Source organism: Pelobates fuscus, chromosome 9 (genome assembly GCF_036172605.1).
Source record: "Pelobates fuscus isolate aPelFus1 chromosome 9, aPelFus1.pri, whole genome shotgun sequence".
Classification (NCBI taxonomy): Eukaryota; Metazoa; Chordata; class Amphibia; order Anura; family Pelobatidae; genus Pelobates; species Pelobates fuscus.
Window position 1 is genome coordinate 161,332,642 of NC_086325.1, and position 21,664 is coordinate 161,354,305.

Sequence of the window (21,664 nt, forward strand, 5' to 3'; positions counted from 1 at the left end):
ACATAGGGATTTAGGGACATCTCATTGGTTTCTGTGAGTTGCAGTACAGCAGTCTCCTTTTTACAAAAAATTGGACAGCTGCATTATAACTCCCATAAAGCCCTGGAGTACAGCCAATTAGGACAATATTGCTATGTGTGATGATTTTGGAGCTATAGGCTGCACCCCGTGAGTATTCATATTCTTTGTGTGTCATGTTTGAAATCAATTAGGCTGGATTCAAGTTGCTTTTGTCAGAACCGCTATTTAGATTTATACGCAATTGTTTTTGTCCACATGCCAATCAGTTGGTTCTTTTCCCACCAGGCCTTTGTTATTACCTACCCCGGCAGGAACCCCCCATATCCATAGGGTACCAGCAGTATGAGGGCTCACGGTGATATAACAGAAGGACATGCTAGTCATTTGCTGCATTATTTAAAGTAAACTCTTTGAGAAAAGAATGATGATTTCAGTAAGGAGTTGGCAAAAAAAAAAAAAAATCCTCACACCCAACATGCCGCCCACAACCAACACAAATTCTCATCTGAGTTTACGGCTGGAAGGAAAGTCCTGGAAATGTTATATCCTTTTTCACATTAAGAGCAGTTAAAAGGAAAAGAAAAAAAAACATGAATTAGCCATCTGGCAAAGTATCTCCAGCCTGGGGACTGAGGCTTCCGTATTACTTTCCACAAGGCACAGCACAGTTCTGTGTCTACTTTGGGTTTCTATGCAATTTAGGGCTCAAATATGCCTGTTTTTGTTTAGGCCTTAAAACAAACACGAATTGTGTGTGTTTTGTGCTCACGTGCAGAAGGCATCGGATACATAAATTCAGTTCGCTCTACAAAATGGGTAACAGGCAAAACCTGCATGCAAGGTATATAAAGGATGGCTTGATCCATTGGAAAATAGGGAAATTGTGGCTTTATGGACTGCAGCAAATACCTGATGAGCGAGATTAATGTCATAGTCTGGAAAGAATCTGGACGTAGCAAAGAAGAAAAAAAGAAATCATGAGACATTGTGTAACATGACTGTGATTTTAGGTCTGATATTTTTTCACAGGTACCGATTAAAGGTAGGAATCACATAGAGTTTGCATAGTTGTACACCTTTAGCTTTGCTTCCATTGGTCGGTTACTGTGTTTTAAAATATAAAATTCTGATTTCTGTATTCCAGGCAGCAGCGAGAGCTCTGAATTTAGCGAAGAGGTTTCGTCTGCGCTCGAGAAGTAAGTTTCCATTAACAAAAGATTTCCCAATTAATACATGAAACTAGAGGAGTCATTGGATGTGAATCAGTAAATAGCCGCCCCAGGGATGCCAGATTTCAATGAATGGGATCCCAAAAGACACAATAATTCACGTTAGAGAGGACACATTTACAACATAAAAAATAAACTCTGGAAGTACATTTGTAAAATAATGAATAAGCCCCCATAATTTCTAACCCTGTCATTTTCAGCCGTTACAGATCCAGTTAACCTGATTTCTTTGGCAAATCCTCTGCCTTTGAATTGACCACACCTAAACTTTACGTTAATTTGTCGTCTTATTGAACAAGATCTAAATACATCAAAATGTAATATGTCACTTTGGACTGCCGATTACTGCTGAGTAGGCTTTCTATTGATACTGTAAAAAAGTTAGGCTTTGTTGGACAATATTATTTGGGTATCGTGGAGAATAGGAAATGACAAAACAAGTAATGCCACCCAGAGGAATTAGGTTAGCTGGAAACGGCTAACCTGAATTCAAATTTCAGTAAACCAAATGATTAGGACACGAGGATAACACAAATAAATATTTTTACAATGGTAAAATGATTCAGTAGCGTATGTACAATGATTAGACAAGACATCTCAATCTCCATTAGAGTATGCCTAAATTGATACTATTTTGGGAAAACACTAAATAGATGCAGTATCAGAAATGTCCACTAGGTGTCTCTACTTACTGGATAGTATCTACTACACAATCTGAAGCATTGGGGGATATTTATCAAAGTGGTCTGAAAAGTGATGGTTACCATAAATGATTTACATTATAATAGAATTTAAGTGATATAAAAAGGGACTGTTTTATTTTAGTGGGTCGGAAAAAAGAAAACTGAAACAACACTTTTGTATCAGAAAACTGGTTGGAAAATTCCTGTTGTATCATTGAAACAAATGGCGTGTATTAAAAAATGACCATTAGGATGCAAAAAATAAATAAAACATATTTATATCCAGAATTGATAAATCTTCCTCCCTGTCTTTAGCTCAGCAATATAAATGACAAGCTGGGTGTACTGTAATTATCTGTGTTGTCACGACAGTGTCTGTCTATAGAGAACATATCCCCTTCCTATCCTGCAATAGGAAAGAATGGGGTATTTAAGGCCTAGATTGTGATGACAGCACAGACCAATGTCAGCCAAGTGAATGTGTCCTTTAATGTTTTTTCTCTTGCAATGTGCCATGGAAACGTAATGCTAAATGTATGTGTAAAGAGCTTACAACTATGTGTGCTTAAAAACTATGTTAAGCTAAAAACTATGTGTGCTTAAAAACACAAACATTTTGACATATCCAGATCCTTAGTCCCTTTACCACGATCCAATAGTAACAAGATTTCAATCTAAACATCTATAGCAAAATGTGCATATTTTCCCTGTCTGTTACATGTGTGTGCAATAAGTAAGTGAATAATGTAAAAACTGTTTGGATGTCCAATCACAGCCAAGGTCTATTATTTGTTTTTCCTAATCACACTTTCAAGTGCAGGCTCTTTTTCTGTACATCAAAACGGGAGCAGCCTGTATTGTGAAGTGTGATTAGGAACAAGCTGAAAGACTGCTAATAAATGGACATCTGTCTCCTGGGTGGAGAAAACAGTAGGTGCTCATGGGAAATAATTGCATGTGATATATAGGTATGCTTTGCCCAGCCTCACGGACGCTGTTAGAACTCATGTTTAAATTTGCAAACAGGGGCCGGTTGTATGCCACGCTGGGGCCCGACTGGCGGGTTCCGCTTCGGAATTCTCCCAGAAGTCGAAGCTGTGTATACAGGTACAGTTAGGTGGTGGGTTTCTACGCGTTAACCTCTTCCTTTCAATCTGCATGCATCACTTTAAATTTATAGCCTTTTAAACACAATCCGACTATACACTGAGCACTTATCTAATGATTGCTTTACAGAAATCTACCAACTTTCTGGGGGCCAGGGTTGGACATCCTGTATGTAGAGCAGTAACTGCTTCAGTACATGCACTTTATTTCTTTAAATTGTACACAGTCAAATTCTCACCCAGTGCATAATTTATTCCAATTCAATACCTCGAATATCAAGCTTTACTTAATAATCCATTCAGTCTCCCTTATCTGAACCCAACATTTTCCAAAATAATCCTTAGTGCTACAACCAAAGGGAACCTTGTCCTGAAAATAGCAATCATAATATCAGGACTATCGGTTCCCTATTTTTCCCACTCCCCTTTGGTGTTAAGGAAAAAAAAATATTATTTTTAGCATCAGGACTCCTCTGCTAATGACGGTACCCAAGCTGGCATCACCCACGATCTCCTCCAATCCATTGCTTCTCCACCGCACTCCACCAATCAAATGCTGATAACAATCGGTTTTTCAATGCTATAGGTTCCCTTCTGTTCACCCCCTTTTGGTATAAACAAAAGTAAAGGTTAAAATAAATTACTTAACTAGTTTCCAGTGCCCGGAATCCTCTCCTGCATCTGCCTGATCCACCTTTGAAGACGTTTGCATGCCCGCTGATGTCTTCAGCAATTTTCTCCAAGCCATTGCTTCTCATTGGAAATAGCCACGTGTGGACTGGGTGTCTTTAGTGGTTCATTAACCTGTGAAATTCCTCCAAACCTTGTTTCTGACGTAGGAATTGTTTCTGATATTAGGTTTCAATGACTCCAATCCTATCAAGAGCACCCCATGCAGGTGGAACGGAGCATCTTTCTTAGATGCTTAGTTAACCGTGTGCAATTCAGGCTCCAAGAAATCCAATGTTCACCTTTTGCCTAAACACAACCTCTAGTGGTTGTTGGAGATGCGCTTCCATATTGAAGAACTCACATTTTTTTAATGTGGAATGTTTCTCTCCATAAATAATTAGCTTCAATGCTTTTCTATGAGAAGCTCATGATTGGTGGAATGTGGTGATAGGTCCCCAGTGCAAATGAGAAGCATTGGATTGGACCAAGATTATCAGAAGTAATGATCTCAAAAGAGGAGGGGGTGACTGCCAGGTGGAGTTCACTATGGCTGCTGGTGCATGGTCTGCATTCCAGCAGTTTAGCTGCATTGAAAGAAGTACAAATGGTGGATTGCAGAACTCCTGCTAAATGGGACCTAGTATCCATAGAATAGTGTGGGGAGTGAGAGACAGTGTATACAGAATGGCGTGAAACTAGAATCTGGTCTGACATAGAACACAACAGGAACCGGCAGCCAGTCTGCCATAGAACAGAATGGGAACCGGTAGCCAGTCTGTCATAGAACAGAATGGGAACCGGGGAGCCAGTCTGTCATAGAACACAACAGGAACCGGCAGCCAGTCTGCCAATGAGCAAAATGAGAACCGGGGAGCCAGTCTGTCATAGAACAGAATGGGAACCGGGGAGCCAGTCTGTCATAGAACACAACAGGAACCGGCAGCCAGTCTGCCAATGAGCAAAATGAGAACCGGGGAGCCAGTCTGTCATAGAACAGAATGGGAACCGGGGGTGCCAGTCTGTCATAGAACAGAATGGGAACCGGTAGACAGTCTGTCATAGAACAGAATGAAAACCGGGGAGCCAGTCTGTCATAGAACACAACAGGAACCAGCAGCCAGTCTGTCATAGAACAGAATGGGAACCGGGGAGCTAGTCTAACCTAGAACAGAATGGGAACCGGGGAGCTAGTCTGTCATAGAACAGAATGGGAACTGGTAGCCAGTCTGTCATAGAACAGAATGGGAACCGGTAGCCAGTCTGCCATAGAACAGAATGGGAACCGGTAGCCAGTCTGCCATAGAACAGAATGGGAACCGGTAGCCAGTCTGCCATAGAACAGAATGGGAACCGGTAGCCAGTCTGCCATAGAACAGAATGGGAACCGGTAGCCAGTCTGCCATAGAACACAACAGGAACCGGCAGCCAGTCTGCCAATGAGCAAAATGAGAACCGGGGAGCCAGTCTGTCATAGAACAGCAGCTGTGGAAACCATAATCACATTCCAGGAAAATGTGAATTTTATTTTTTAATCTATTTTAATACAATTTGTAAAAAGTAATAAGGCGTCTAGAATAAAAACCAATATAAACATCAGGCATTACACAGTCAGATGGATGTGATTAATATAATACACAGACTCGGTGTGCTGCAGTCAGAACCCATTAGTTAACTAGACATAGCTATATACTGGCAGCCAACCAGGAGGGAGATTTACTCTAAGCACTAGAGACAGGTAACGTTCTTTCATTTGAACATGTGGCGAGTTAACCACATATGTATGTGCACTTTTTAATGGAAAAGATTTGAGATTTATTTTTATTTCCTAAAATCCTAGTGAATGAGTATACCTGTACAGTGTTAGGGAAAGGGTTAATAATTCTGTGATTTACATCCATCAATACGTCCTCTCCGGCTGTGTGTTGAGGATTTGGCCTTCAATAGCTCAGGCTGTATGTGGCTGCTGGTTGGTGTCCGTCATGTTGGTCTCCTGTGCACCAGATCAGAAATCAATAAATCTGTATCAACTACCTAGCATTAGCACCCACAAACAACCATGTGTGCAGCTACATTAAAGCAGATGGAAAATATATCAATCTGTGACTTAAAATAGGTAATGGATTGTTTAACGAGACTCACTAACAATCAGTATCAGTCCTGATGGGTTCTCTCTCTAGATATTTAAATGATGGCAATATTCTGGTGGTTTCATGCTAGCAGGTGCCAGACTGAATATACTGATTTATATCTCACAATATATCAAGCAACCAAGTGCTACTGCATTCCGTACCCCCACGTCTGCATGTACAGTATGGTATCTGTGCTTTGCCTCTGGTTTTGTCCTGTGTTAGAATGACTCACTATTTCACGTTAACACTGCTTTCTACAGTTGATATCTACCTCTTGTTTAAGGAAATCCGGTACACTGCCAACATACAACCAATGACAATTAGTTCCCATAGCGTTTCCTCTAAGCTTTGTTTTGTGTAATCTCTGAAGGTAAATTATTATTTAGTATAAAAACACACGGTGCTTTCCGTATCGAGCATCCTTTGGTTGCTATACAAACGGCAAATTGCTGTTGTGATAACAATGCCTATTTTAATTGTCTGGCCTACTCACAAAATGACTTAGAAGGAACACTATATTTTGCTCCGCCACCCTAAAATAAATAGGTGGGAGTTGACCTCGTCTATAGGTGGAAACGCTGGCTATGGGAGTCGGTCCATATTCTCTGTTTGGTCCCAGGAGGCATTTTACTTCTGACAATAAGGAAGGAAAGGCTGAATGTAATCAATGTTGCAAATCATCAGAAAATACAAAAGATCTATGGAGTTTAACATCGGTCAGTAAAGAAATATACACCGTGCAAGCACAATAATATCTACCGAATAATATCCTTTAAAGGGGAGACCTCACTTCTCAGGAGTTTTAACTATCAGTTTATTTGTCTCCTATATTACAAATCAATGTTTCTTAGGACTGTAAAATGACAGCTCCCCGTCAGCCATTGCTATATCCTCTCTCCTGTTCTCATGCAATACGTACACGTATGTGCCAGGACTGTAATGGATTGTGATGTAACTTGTAAATGTAGCATCAGGTTAAGTGGTTCATTCAGTGGTGTGATTTCCAATGAAGTGATTGTTCCCCTTTAAATGATGTAAAAATACGTCTGTTTTGTCCTTTGATAATGAAATAATTTGCCTCCCTGGCTGTAAAATGTTCTGTTTGAAATGAAACTACAAGCTAAAGCAGGTTCTAACGAGATCCAGAACCTGCAAAGATTTGTGTGTCTCACTTGCTTATAGCCAAGACTTTAAAGGGAGAGAGATGGCCTGAACTCTGGTCCTTTCCTTAAATCACTATTACATGAAGGGTTCTAAGGACATTGAAACACTGTAAAACAGTAAGCACTCAGTGACTTTAACCTGCAGTGGGGACAATGAGTGCAGTCTTTGTACCGCACACGGCTTATGTTTATCTTTCAGTTCTACACGCTCCGAGAGAGCCAGTGCCTGGATACAGACTGGGGTGGCATCTGGACGGTAAGGATCTCTGATGCAATCAGTATAGATCTTTTATGTTAATGGCAGTCCTGGGTAACTTCAAACACTTTGTGCTAGTATTTATCAAACTCTGAGAACCAGTATTTTTTCCTTAGTGTCAAGGACTGGGCCACCACTGGGTCTTTTATTCTTCAACTGTCTTCAAACAGCTCTGGCTAGTAGCTTAGCTACCCCGTTCTATCTCTCTCTGCCACCACCTGTCTCTCAGATTTTGTTCCAAGAAACCACGTCATAAAAACATTAGAATGTCCTACTCATTTAACAGTAGCTGTTTAGTGAGAATTGTATTCTACATAGAAACATAGAATGTGACGGCAGATGAGAACCATTCGGCCCATCGAGTCTGCCCAATTTTCTAAATACTTTCATTAGTTCCTGGCCTTAACTTATAGTTAGGATAGCCTTATGCCTATCCCACGCATGCTTAAACTCCCTCACTGTGTTAACCTCTACCACTTCAGCTGGAAGGCTATTCCATGCATCCACTACCCTCTCAGTAAAGTAATACTTCCTGATATTATTTTTAAACCTTTGCCCCTCTAATTTAAGACTATATCCTCTTGTTGTGGTAGGTTTTCTTCTTTTAAATATAGTCTCCTCCATTACTGTGTTGATTCCCTTTATATATTTAAATGTTTCTATCATATCCCCCCGTCTCGTCTTTCCTCCAAGCTTTACATGTTAAGATCCTTCAACCTTTCCTGGTAAGTTTTATCCTGCAATCCATGAACCAGTTTAGTAGCCCTTCTCTGAACTCTCTCTAAAGTATCAATATCCTTCTGAAGATAGGGTCTCCAGTACTGTGTACAGTACTCCTAGTGAGGTCTCACCAGTGTTCTGTACAATGGCATGAGCACTTGCCTCTTTCTACTGCTAATACCTCTCCCTATACAACCAAGCATTCTGCTAGCATTTCCTGCTGCTCTATACAATGTCTACTGCACCACCCTGATCTATAATTTGAGTTACCTAATCAAAAAAATCAATAAGATTAGTTTGGCATGATCTCCCTGAAGGAAACCCATTTTGTCTCTGATCTTGAAATCCATGTGTTTTTAGATGTTCAAGAATTCTGTTCTTTAACATGGTTTCCATCACTTCCACCACTACTGAAGTCAGGCTTACTGGCCTATAGTTGATGTTCGCTCATTTCTAATCTTCTAGGACTACTCCTGTTAACAATGATTGGTTAAATAAATCTGTAAATGGTTTTGCTATTCTAGAGACCAGCTAACGTTAAATGAGTAAGCCATTCTATTGTATAGAGCCCAGTTAATGCTAAATGAGTAGGCCATTCTATTGTATAGAGCCCAGTTAATGCTAAATGAGTAGGCCATTCTATTGTATAGAGCCCAGTTAATGCTAAATGAGTAGGACATTCTATTTTACAGAGCCCAGCTAATGGTAAATGAGTAGGACATTCTATTTTACAGAGCCCAGCTAATGCTAAATGAGTAGGACATTCTATTTTACAGAGCCCAGCTAATGCTAAATGAGTAGGGCATTCTAGTGTAGAGAGCCCGGCTAATGTTAAATGAGAACATTCAATTTTATAGAGCCCAGCTAATGCTAAATGAGTATGACATACTATTTTATAGCACCAGGCTAATGCTAAATGAGTAGGACATTTTATTGTAGAGAGCCTGGCTAATGCTAAATGAGTAGGGCATTCTATTTTAGAGAGCTCAGCTAATGCTAAAGGAGTCGGACATTTTATTGTATAGAGCCCAGTTAATGCTAAATGAGTCGGGCATTCTATTTTATAGAGCCCGGCTAATGCTAAATGAGTCGGGCATTCTATTTTATAGAGCCCGGCTAATGCTAAATGAGTCGGGCATTCTATTGTAGAGAGCCTGGCTAATGTTAAATAAGTAGGGCATTCTATGTTATAGCACCTGGCTAATGTTAAATGAGTAGGGCATTCTATTTTATAGCACCCGGCTAATTCTAACTAAGTAGGACATTCTATTTTACAGAGCCTGGCTAGTAATAAATGAGTAGGATATTGCTGCAATGATCATACAGTCGGATATACAAATAATTTATCTTACAATTAGTTCCACCGAGAAAGCGTGTTTTTAAGAAAGATTAATTTCACATGGCACTTACAGGCCGTTGTTTTCCGTAGTCCTACAGGTGCCTGCAGCTGCATTTTGGGAAGCTCTTCAGGGGTCATTGCGATGGAAGGTCCACTAAGAAGAAAAACATTACTTAAAGAAGGGAAGAAGCCTACGGTAAGCTTTCACCATTGTAAAGAATGGCTCCATCATCTAGTTCATCAGTCTGTCCTACCCAAGGGATCCGATTCCTATAGCAGAGTTTGGCACAGCACTCCCTTAATGAGGACATTATTAATCTCGGTGATTCCCATTCTCCATTTATGAACTACATAAAGACACTTATCATTGGCTCACACTATCTCGATTAGGAGTAACTTATCCCTCTATGTAATTGATGTATGTTACCCCCTGAGTAGGCAAAGCTTTGCTAGTCCTGTGTACAAGTGTCAGAAAGAAGCGGATATCGGTGCCTGTTGCCATGTAGCCCCAGTTGTCTGGTCACTGGAGGTGACGAACCATTATACACTTGCTGTATCCGACTTCAGCAGGATTTATTTACATCCACCGTACCTACCAACAGTCTAACTCTGAGTTTCACACTTAATTAGATGGGGTTAATGGCCAGACTATACTCAACAGGAATGGTTCACTATGCAATAAACACACCGGATGAGTGATGTCAGATACCAGGGTATTAATTCCAGGAAAAGCTTAACATGCTGGAGGGACATAATAGATATCTGTGTAAACAGGTAATAAAGGAAAAATGTAATTACTTGATGGTAAATCATTAATGCTTTCATTAACTTGACCATTGTACAGCAAGTCATTCATATGCACCCCTGGGTCTACCTGTCAAATCCAGTTGGTGGCTAGAATAGCTAAGGGTGTCTTTTACAATGTAGCCAGCAGGGGGCAGAGATGTATTACATTGCACAGAGTTGATACAGCTGTTTGAGTAATGCACTTTGCATTCCATTCTCCTTTGTGTGCAGCTCTCGTCTTGGACAAGATATTGGGTAACTCTGTCAGGATCGATGCTGCTCTACTTTGGGGCCAAGTCATTAAGAGGCAATGAAAGGAAAAATGTAAGTATTCATGTAGACTGACTTCCTGCTATGCTAGGTCTCTGGACAAAACCATTTACCATAATCACAAGATAACACGGGTCTCCATCAGTTTACGGTATGTGTACATAATGGGCACAGATGTAGCTTCTCACACTGCAAACATTGCCATTTAGTGCACTCAAATTGTACTGCAAATAACATCACCTGCAATATTCCTTAATAAATATGGCATTTCTGTGCTGCTCCGCTCTGGGAATTATTTTATTAATAAGATGAGAATTATTGCAACTTGCTCAATTGATCGTGTTTCTGCATTTGCCTTTTCGTGCCTTTGATAAGAGTTTTATGGCCAGTCTGTCTGAATCTCACAACATCGTAATCCCATTTAAACACTAAAAGGATGTGGTCATCAGAAAAGCAATTTAATGGTTATTTAAAAATTCCCATCGCCTTTGACATGAAAACATCATAAATGAAAATGCTGCTGCCTCTAACCGCTTACTGACGGCTCCATCACTGATATTTATGAAGTAGACTGCTATGGGGGCTGCAATAAACATATCTGAATGCATTAAAAACACTCGCCCCAGCCCTCACAAAAATCCAGCAGTATTCACTAAAAACTGGAGACGTCCCAGATCCTCTAAAAGAAGCTTTGGTAAAACCACTACTAATGAAACCTTTATTAGACCCAGACTGCATGGCTAGTTACAGACCAGTATCCAACCTTCCATTTCTGGGGAAAACCATTGAAAAAGTAGATGACACTCAACTGGAGGCCCATCTATCAAGTCTGAACATCTTTGATCCTTTCCAGTCAGGCTTCAGATGCCTCCACAGCACTGAAACAGCGCTAGTACGAGTGCTAAATGATCTCCTTATGGCGAGAGACAAAAGGTGATTACTCCATCCTAATCCTCTTGGATCTCTCAGCTGCATTTAACACCATTGGCCACAGGATTTTAATAGAACTCTTGCAGCACATATGTGGTCTAGGAGTCACAGTCCCTAACTGGTTTGACGCTTTCCTCACTGGTAGATCACAGAGAGTAACATCAGGATCAAGCTCATCGGCACCAACAGATCTATCCTACAGAGTGCCACAAGGATCCATCTTGTCTCGCATACTATTAACTATTTACTTGCTACCACTGGGGGACATCATTAGGTGACATGGCCTAAGGTATCATTGTTACGCGGATGACACACAACTCTACTTCTCCTTTGCTCCAGATACCACAGACCCAACATTCCGCATCAACAGTTGCTTAGCAAACCTCATAGAATGGATAAATGCTAGTTGGCTTAAAGTGAACCCGGACAAAACAGAGTTACTCTTGGTGAGGGGACCCTGGGCAGTAAAAATATCCAATGATCACCCAACTTGCCTGGAGCTGGAGGCTCTGAACTTAGTTCATCAAGGTACGAAACCTCGGAGTGCTGATTGACTATGGATTATCATTTAAACAGCAGATTTCCTCCGTAATAAAATCTGCCTACCTTCATCTGAAGAACAACAGCCAGGATACAACACTTCATTCCACCGGATGATATGCCAACATTAATCCATGCATTTGTATCCTCTCAACTAGATTACTGCAAAGTACTTTACTTGGGCCTCCCAGAAAAAGAGCTCCATCGCCTTCAGACTGAACAAAATGCAGCAGCCCGACTACTGACCAATCAAACTCGCTCCTGACACATAACACCTGTTCTCCACGCCCTGCATTGGCTTCCAATTAAATGGTGAACATATATTTAAAATTGGCCTGCTGACCTCCAAAGCCTTAACCCCTTAAGGACCAAACTTCTGGAATAAAAGGGAATCATGACATGTCACATATGTCATGTGTCCTTAAGGGGTTAAACAATCAAGGCTCACGGTACCTGAAAGAGCTCCTGACACCCTACATTCCATCCCATTCACTTCGGTCAGCCAGCAAATCCCTCCTGTCAGTGCCAAGAATAAAGACAGACTCAGGTTCCAGGGCATTCAGACACGCTGCCCCTACCTTCTGGAACTCTTTACCGTGCTCAGAGAGGCACTGTCCTTAAATACTTGCCTAACGACCCACCTCTTCCATCAGGCATTCAGTCCGATCATCTGACCTTTAGAAACTCCTAACTTTTATGTCTTTAAGTCTGTATACTTGTAAAGTGCTTTGAGTCTCACTGGGAGAAAAGCGCTATAAAAATCACAAATTCTTATTATATTATTATGGTACGTGCTCAGTTCTCTCATTTGGATTAAAGGGGAATGGTTTATTCCCAAGTTTATCATTTTTTTAATATGTTACTTATTACTATATTTAACAAATATGTATTTTTAAGGTGTGATAAATCGAACTGAATAAAATCCACACGTCTTTATCCTGCAACTATGCACCTCCTTTGTCTGAAACGAAATGCAACAATAAGGCTCTACGTGCAGACAGTAACAGCAGTACTTTAAAAAAAGAATTCCTTAATACCTTTCCAAACTGATAAAAAGATACGTAAACAAAGTTATGTGCCCAAATGTTGCTTGCAACCGGTGTTACAGTGAGGCCCTTGGAAAACCCAGAAACATGCATATAGTGTATTACTGTTGGGGCAACAATACATCTCCATATTAAACATATGGTAATTATTTATTTATGACTATAGTTTCCCTTTGAGTACAGTCTATGTTGTTGTCTGTTATTAGAAATCCCCCCCCTTCTTTTTGATGAATTACACCCTAAATCCGATCAAAACTTACTTCGAATTTAGCCCCACGATCAGCTGCCCAAATGCCTACTCTTGCATCACCTTGAAGTTTTCTCTTTGTCGATGTAAACACTTCTCATAGAGACGTATTATTGGACCTATGGCCAATGTGGGACATTCACCGTGCATAGAGATGCATTTAATACAGTGCTTCTCATTAGTTGGACGCCCTTGTGCAGTACACGAGAAAGAACCATCTAGAGGCTGTCAGGGTAACAGCCAGTTGAGGTGTGTTTAGCCCTGCAATGCAAACATTGCCCATCTCCAACAGAGCAATGTTTTATCCTGCGGCAACAAAAAAGAAAGGGGACTGCACCAAGACCACTTCACTGAGATTGTAATAACAATATGTAGTATAGAATCTAGGCTCTAGATGTCTGCTTCTTGCTCACACTGTTTTATGCATATACTTTGCTCCGGTATTACACCCACTTTCTCCAGGCGAGCGGCAAATAGCAAGATATACTACTGTAATAGAATAAATTAAAATGCAAATAAGCATACCCTATTCAGCTACTATAGGCTCAGTTAGTGCATTACAACTGTTTTTTGTTTGTTTGTTTGCTTGCTCTATCTACATTTAATGGGAACTTAGCAACTCCCTTTTAAACCAGGGTAAACCAATCAGCATTTAGTATTGTGCGGTTCTGAGAAACAGTCACCCAGTGTAAGCGGACAGAGGGAACGGGGGCAGAAACATGTGACAGCCATTTGTCTCTACGATATTGTTTGTTTTTTTCCTTGCAGTACAAGTCTACCCCAAGTAAAAAGGTATCCGTACTCGGCTGGATGGTGGTACTGCCCGATGACCCAGAACATCCGAATATTTTCCAGCTTAATAATCCTGATAAAGGTACAATTTATCAAACATTAAAATGGCGTTCTAGACCGCCATATGCCGCGTAGCGCTAAGATTGCGATGTTCCTGATATTGTAATGTCTTCATACCACTTCTCATGGTTTTAAAATGAGGTATTGGACGGCTTAGTGCAATAGAGACATCTTCTAATGTAGCTTACTCAATAGGACCAGTGCCCTGGTAAAATATGGTTTTGAAAAAATCTAATTAAAATGAAAATAACGGTGTCCAGTAGAACCTACAAGATGCGTTTTGCTTGTTCCGTCTTCCTTGGTTGATATAAACGGTGGTGTGCTGGCTCTTAATGTATACTAAAGCTGATATAAGGGCTAGAATGTGAGCGTACCATTCATTTATTAAAATAACCTGAGGAGAGAGAACCCAGTCATTTGTGATAATTTGTGTAATTCTACATCCATGGCACTCCTCTCCAATCATACTTAATAAATCATTACTAATTTATCATTTCTACCTGCAGCTCTTATTTAGATGATTTTTACAAAGATTGTAACATTAAATCAAGCAATCAGTAAGCAGAACATAAACCAGATGAACTTGATGTCCCAATTCCTAACGCTTTAGGTCTCCTGTCCTTAGGTCTTGTGGTTCTCTCCCCCGTGTTTCAGCAATAATTAGTATTTTACTTCTCTTTTTCCTGCACCGTGGCCTCCTTGGTGCTGCTTAACATTCTTCCTCCAGCGATGATCCAATACAATACTCCTCATAGGAGAGATGTATACCGTATATACTCGAGTATAAGCCGAGTTTTTCAGCCCATTTTTTGGGCTGAAAAACCCCAACTCGGCTTATACTCAAGTCAAGGTCTGTATTATGGCAATTTGCATTGCCATAATACAGACTGGGGGAGAGGGGGGCTGGCAGAGCTGTACTTACCTTTCCTGCAGCTCCTGTCAGCTCTCTCCTCCTCCGCGCCGTCCGTTCAGCACCTCGGTCAGCTCCCAGTGTAAGTCTCGCGAGAGCCGCGGCTCTCGCGAGACTTACAGTGTGAGCTGATAGAAGGAGCTGCACGGACGGCGCAGAGGAGGAGAGAGCTGACAGGAGCTGCAGGACAGGTAAGTACAGCTCTGCCAGCCCCCTCTCCCCCCCACTGAACTGCCACTGGACCACCAGGGAAGGAGAGCCCCCCTCCCTGCCATGTATCAAGCAGGGAGGGGGGACGAAAAAAAAATAAAATAAGAAATAATAATAAAAAAATAAAATAATATTAATAAAAAAAATAATTAAAAAAAAAGGGGGTATAAGGACCACTGTGGGAGGGGGGGGGGGTATAAGGACCACTATGGGAGGGAGGGGGGGTATAAGGACCGCTATGGGAGGGAGGGGGGGGATAAGGACCACTATGGGAGGGAGGGGGTGGGATAAGGACCACTATGGGAGGGAGGGGGTGGGATAAGGACCACTATGGGAGGGAGGGGGGGATAAGGACCACTATGGGAGGGAAGGGGGGGATAAGGACCACTATGGGAGGAAGGGAGGGGGGGGATAAGGACCACTATGGGAGGGAGGGGGATAAGGACCACTATGGGAGGGAGGGGGGTATAAGGACCGCTATGGGAGGGAGGGGGGGGATAAGGACCGCTATGGGAGGGAGGGGGGGGATAAGGACCACTATGGGAGGGAGGGGGGGATAAGGACCACTATGGGAGGGAAGGGGGGGATAAGGACCACTATGGGAGGAAGGGAGGGGGGGGATAAGGACCACTATGGGAGGGAGGGGGATAAGGACCACTATGGGAGGGAGGGGGGATAAGGACCACTAGGGGAGGGAGGGGGGATAAGGACCACTAGGGGAGGGAGGGGGGGATAAGGACCACTAGGGAAGGGGAGGGGGAAGTAAGGACCACTAGGGGAGGGGAGGGGGAAGTAAGGACCACTAGGGGAGGGGTGAGTCAGGACCACTGGGGGAGGGGGGTGAAGGAACACGGGGGTGGGGAGGTAAGGACCACTGAGGGAGGAGGAGGGGAGGTCAGGACATATGGGGGGGGCAAATATCCTTGCACCGGCCCTGCACACACTGCATTCATACACACTCTGCACACATACACACACACTGCACTCACACACACTGCATTCATACACACACACACTGCATTCACACACACACACACTGCACTCATACACACGCTGCACTCATACACACACACGCTGCACTCATACACACACACGCTGCACTCATACACACACGCTGCACTCATACACACACTGCACTCATACACACACGCTGCACTCATACACACACACGCTGCACTCATACGCACACACTGCATTCATTATACACACACTGTAAATAAATATTCAATTAATATATTTTTTTTAGGATCTAATTTTATTTAGAAATTTACCAGTAGCTGCTGCATTTCCCACCCTAGTCTTATACTCGAGTCAATAAGTTTTCCCAGTTTTTGGGGGAAAAATTAGGGGCCTCGGCTTATATTCGGGTCGGCTTATACTCGAGTATATACGGTAATAATATATTGGGATTCATCTTTGTTCTCTTTTCCAGGTAATGTTTACAAGTTCCAAACTGGCTCGAGGTTTCATGCAATATTATGGCACAAGCACTTGGATGACGCGTGTAAAAGTTGCAGGCCGCAGGTAAGGTCCAGTTACCGGGGAGAGAATACCTAGGCCTTAACACTTATTAAAGGAACACTCCACACTTGTAGAGCAGACATATATACACAGAGCTAATGGAAACAGTAGGTGCACTGTACTAGTGCACACCGGGCACCCTCCTTTAACCCCTTAAGGACCAAACTTCTGGAATAAAAGGGAATCATGACATGTCACACACGTCATGTGTCCTTAAGGGGGTTAAAGGACGAGTCGAGTCATCATAATGTATTGTGAATTGGTCTAAGTGCAGAACTCCATTGAGCTTTAACCCTGTAATGCAATTCATTATTTTATTTTATTTAGAAACTGCAATGTTTACATTGCAGGGTTTAATCCAACTCTAGTGGTTGTCATGCTAAGAGCCACCAGATGTGCTTCTACTGCACTGACAGAGAAACATCCAGGGAGGGATGGATATGCACATGGCATTCTCTGCGCATGCACATCAGCTTTCTAAATGACAACGCGGTAGGCGTCGAGGGAGTCTCAGTGCTGGAGTAGAGGTAAGTAAAAAAAAAAAAGAAAGCATCCTTTTTTTTTTTCGGTTTTTACATGATGGGGGGGACCTGAAACAAACCTCGAGAAAGGCACTATACCGTTAGGAATACAGGTTTGTATCCTTTAATTACACATAAGCAAAGAATATCGCAAATTCCATAAACGTGCGATTATAGACTTACTGACGTGAGGATTGAGTAATTTCTTTAAAGGGGCACTAAGCTGCACAAGCCCAATATCTTATTATAGTGGTTATAGTGCGATATCTTTCAGTTTTTGTCAAACTGTTTCACCAGACGTAAAGCCTGGCTCCATTTTATTTCCTTATAACCACGGACACCAATGATAGCCTGCAAGTGCTCGATTTATATTGCTGGACTTCACACATTTCTAAATTAAAAATAAATTAAAATGTACTGTAAAGATATTTTTTAAAAAGTACATAAACCTCAGCAGAAGGCATAATAAATATTGGTCGTTTTGTGTCTGTCCCCTCCCCCCATATCACTGGTAATAAAGTAATTTGCATCCTTGTGATGGGATACACAGAATTCATCCAAACAGGTCTATTCCCATTTATTATCAGTTACATCCGTAATGTGTGGCCATCTGTGCTTATGGAGAATATTACCCCAACAAATCTGTTTACGTTCTCAACCTCTGTGGCTGAACTGTGTGCAAACATCACAGAGCTGCTATCTGTGTGCTTTAACCCCTTAAGGACACATGACATGTGTGAAATGTCATGATTCTCTTTTATTCCAGAAGTTTGGTCCTTAAGGGGTTAAATAGGGTCAGTCATCTAAAATGAGCCCTCATTCCACCTATCATATTACACTGTGTGAGACCCCAATGGTCCAAGAAAAGCACAATATCTTATCTGCACCGTCTACAAGTACACGCAATGTGATTTACACCGCTCAGCAAGAACAAAATAAATTCTAAAGAAAAACTAAAGAAAACCAAATTCATAATTTCTACAATTAAAGAAAACTAAATCAAATTAGATTCAGGTAGATTAGATATTTAGTTAAAATGTCCATGATAAGTCCAGGATTTCAATAAATTTGTGGAAGTTATAAAATAAATAAAATGATTTAACCCCTTAAGGACACATGACATTCCCTTTTATTCCAGAAGTTTGGTTCTTAAGGGGTTAAAGGAACACTATAGTCACCAGAAGAACTACAGCTTAATGTTGTTCTGGTGAGTATAATAGTTCTCGTTAGGCTTTTGTCATGCAAACACAGTCTTTTCATTGAAAAGGCAGTGTTTACATTGCCCCTAGGGACACCTCCAAGTGGTCACTCCTTAGATGGCCACTGGAGGTGCTTCCTGGGTCAGTGCTGCCAAAAAAAGCAGCCCTGAAATTCAGCGTCCCCACGTTCTGCATGGAGACGCTGAATTTTCCTCAGAGATGCATTGATTCTATGCATCTCTATCAGGAGGTGCTGATTGGCCAAAACAGCATTTGGCCCCACCCCGTGCCGATTTTAGCCAATCCAATGCTTTCCCTGTGGGGAAAATCAGCCATTTTAATGATGTCACAAAGGGGTGGAGCCATCGGTGGACCCCGTACTGTGCTGGAAATAAGGTGAGTTTTAAACTTTTTATAGGGGGGGGCTAAGGGCGGGGCAAGCCACCTAAATGGTGGGTTTAGCACTATACGTTCAGGAATACGTTTGTGTTCATGACCCTATAGTGTTCCCTTCATTGCGATTATACTGCTAAAACGTTGCAAAGTTCAGCATGTTGAAATTTCACAGAATCCAAAACCATTACACAAAAGTAAATATTTGTAGAAAGTACACCCCTCGAGCTAACAGCATTTTGATATATTTAATTTAACCAATTGATCACAAACCTCAATTAAAGTTTTTTTTAATTTTTTCTGGTTTCTCACCCGTTTTGGGGAATTTCTCAGACAATGCGTGTTCCTCTACTGCAGGGGTTGGCAACCTTCGCACTCCAGATGTTGTAAGAGCATTATGGGAGATGGAGCCCACAACATCTGGAGTCCCAAAGGTTGCCCAACACTGCTCTACTGTAAACACCCGTATTTGTATTCTGCTACAGTTACTTAGTACAATGTTAATATTACCCCATAATACACCCACTAATCCCACCTCCGAGGAATTCCCTCTACAAACGTCTGTACCGACACCAGCAGAGGGATTTCCCAGCTAATACAGTGCAGAGGGGCTGTGTGAACACTCTGTACTGTGTGGTTGCAGCATGAGAGGGACATTTCCTTCCCATGCTCCGGCTCCTGGGCAGCTGCCGTATGCAAGGAGACCTTACCAGGGGGTCAGACTCCGAATCACCGTGGCTAAATGCAATCTCTCAGCGCCAGTGATTTAAAGGGCCGTGTGCAGCCCTCACTTTGACTGCTGCTTATAGCGCATCTGTCAGTCTTGGGTAACTAACTGTGGGGAGGGGATACCCTTGGATATCGAAAGATACTACATGTTTGAAGCTGGGGCAGACTGAAAATAGGTGATTGCTCAGCCGTATTTATTTAAAGTAGGTGCAGCGCTGACTTTGAGAGTTGCACATGTCTCATCTGTCTAATTGTGGCCCCAGCTGACAGAGGGAACAGTGAGGTATGCAATGATACCTGGAGCTCCTTGGTACCACCAGGGATGTAATTATGCAGGTACTTTTAATGTTTGACGGTCTAGGCCGTCAATGGATGTTTAAGCCCTACATAACAGCATAGACAGTCATGTGGTTGTTAAGGGATCAAGAATGTCTGCATCACAGGAAATCTGAAATTTATATCCGGTTTGTTTAATGTTGGCAGGTACCCACTAATCTCATGTCTTTTGAGTGAGCCCGTCCGGCCTGATTTGTAACGTTAAAGTGCCAAATGAAAAACCAGACGCCGCACAGGTTGGATGACACTACAAGATGCAATACGGTTTGCAGCGAAGGACAAGCACTTTTTGTAACTTACCAAGAAGTAAAAAGCCCGCGATTTCTGAAGCTGAATTTTCTATTCGTTGTTTAGTTCATCATGGAGTCTTTCGCACTTAATGGATGGAAGGCAGATCTGACCAGCAAACTGGTGATGTGTAAGAGGTCACAGACTGCGATGCAGAGAAAGGAAATGGTGCATAATATGATTTGATTTTTTTGTAACCATTCTTTTTAACTGTTAAGCTGCTGTATGTACCAGGAAAAACAACGTCTTATTAGCCCATGTTGGGTTTTAAATTCTGAAGGGACAAATCTTAACAGTGTTAGTGAATATAAAGTGTCAATTATATAAAACATTAACAGTGAACAACATTTTCTAATCCGAGTGCACTGATTTGCCTGGCATGGTGGCTGCCTCATTACTTGTTTTTTTTGTTTGTTTTTTTTAGAAAAAAAGAAAAGAGAAGAAAAAAAAAAACCTGTTTTGGATACATATTTTGAAGTCTTGTGATCAGTTCCATAAACATGTATTTTGGCACAAACTTTTTTTTTTAACGTGATTTTATGGTAACTGTTTTACCGGCAATGTAACAAATACTTATGTTTATTTTTATTTACTACATTAGTACAAGACAGTAGGGACTAATTGTACCCAATGGAGATAAAAACAATCTCCTTTTTTTTCCTGTGAGAGGGGGAGGGGGTGTATTTATTTATATAATGGTTACCATGAAAAATACTGATTCCATCATAACTGGACCGACCGTTCTGTTTTCATTTTGTTTTCACAAGTCCTGCATCTACACCTCTCCCTGGAGCCTGTTACACTCAGCTTGCTGTGTTTCTAAATATCTATATGACTCTGCCTGTAACAAGGTCCTGGCTCTGAAAGGTAAAAATTGAACTAATGTTTCACGTGCCATAATTGTTACATAAAATGGTGGTGTTGGGAGATGGGAAAAAAAAAAAGTCAGATATTATGAATAAATAATTCCTACCATCCGTTGCAGCAGAGTTCTCACTAAATGGTTGCTTAGTTAACATGGTTCGTTACAATGAGTTAGCGTTCGACTTGCGGTGAGTGACAGCCATCAGCCCGCAAAGACTCTGATGTAAAAGCCTTGTATAGAGCGGTTAGTTTATTCATTACAGGGGAAAGCTTTCTATAAAAAAAAAAAATAATAATAATAAAAAAGAACAGTTAGGCAATAAACTGATTTAGTAAAATAAATAAAAAGTATCATTTAAAAACATGTAATTAAAAACACTAAATGCGATATATATATATATAGATATATAGATATACACACCCATATAAACATAAACATTTTCTGTTCAACCAATCATTATCATAGAACCAACAAACTCTGTAGGGTTTGTTACATTCATAAAATATGTAATAAGTCACAGTTTCAAAGACAGAAACAGCCAATCCTGCTTAGAAATCCTTGGCCGCCGGGCTTACAATGCATCTTAAAGGATCACTATTTGGTCAGGAACACAAACATGTATTCCTATAGTGTTAAAAACACCACCTAGCTCTCCTGGTATCCCAGGACTGTAATGTAAACACTCTGAAAAGACTGTGTTTAC

The 21,664-nt window shown here is 41.3% G+C and overlaps 1 protein-coding gene across 4 annotated transcripts in view; it reads left to right on the plus strand.

Annotated features, from left to right (window-relative positions):
• The window catches only part of RALGPS1 (Ral GEF with PH domain and SH3 binding motif 1), a 328,055-nt gene extending 307,523 nt beyond the window's left edge, over positions 1-20,532 (plus strand). For 2 of the 4 annotated variants that reach the window (XM_063432901.1, XM_063432904.1), the window contains 8 exons: positions 1,166-1,217; positions 2,960-3,040; positions 7,203-7,259; positions 9,409-9,514; positions 10,336-10,428; positions 13,906-14,011; positions 16,542-16,633; positions 19,956-20,532. In XM_063432901.1, the coding sequence (XP_063288971.1) occupies positions 1,166-1,217; positions 2,960-3,040; positions 7,203-7,259; positions 9,409-9,514; positions 10,336-10,428; positions 13,906-14,011; positions 16,542-16,633; positions 19,956-19,985 (617 nt within the window). In that variant the 3' untranslated portion in view covers positions 19,986-20,532. The remainder of the gene's footprint in view (positions 1-1,165; positions 1,218-2,959; positions 3,041-7,202; positions 7,260-9,408; positions 9,515-10,335; positions 10,429-13,905; positions 14,012-16,541; positions 16,634-19,955) is intronic. The other 2 variants (XM_063432903.1, XM_063432905.1) reach the window with 1 other exon arrangement.
• Positions 20,533-21,664: the final 1,132 nt, after the last annotated feature.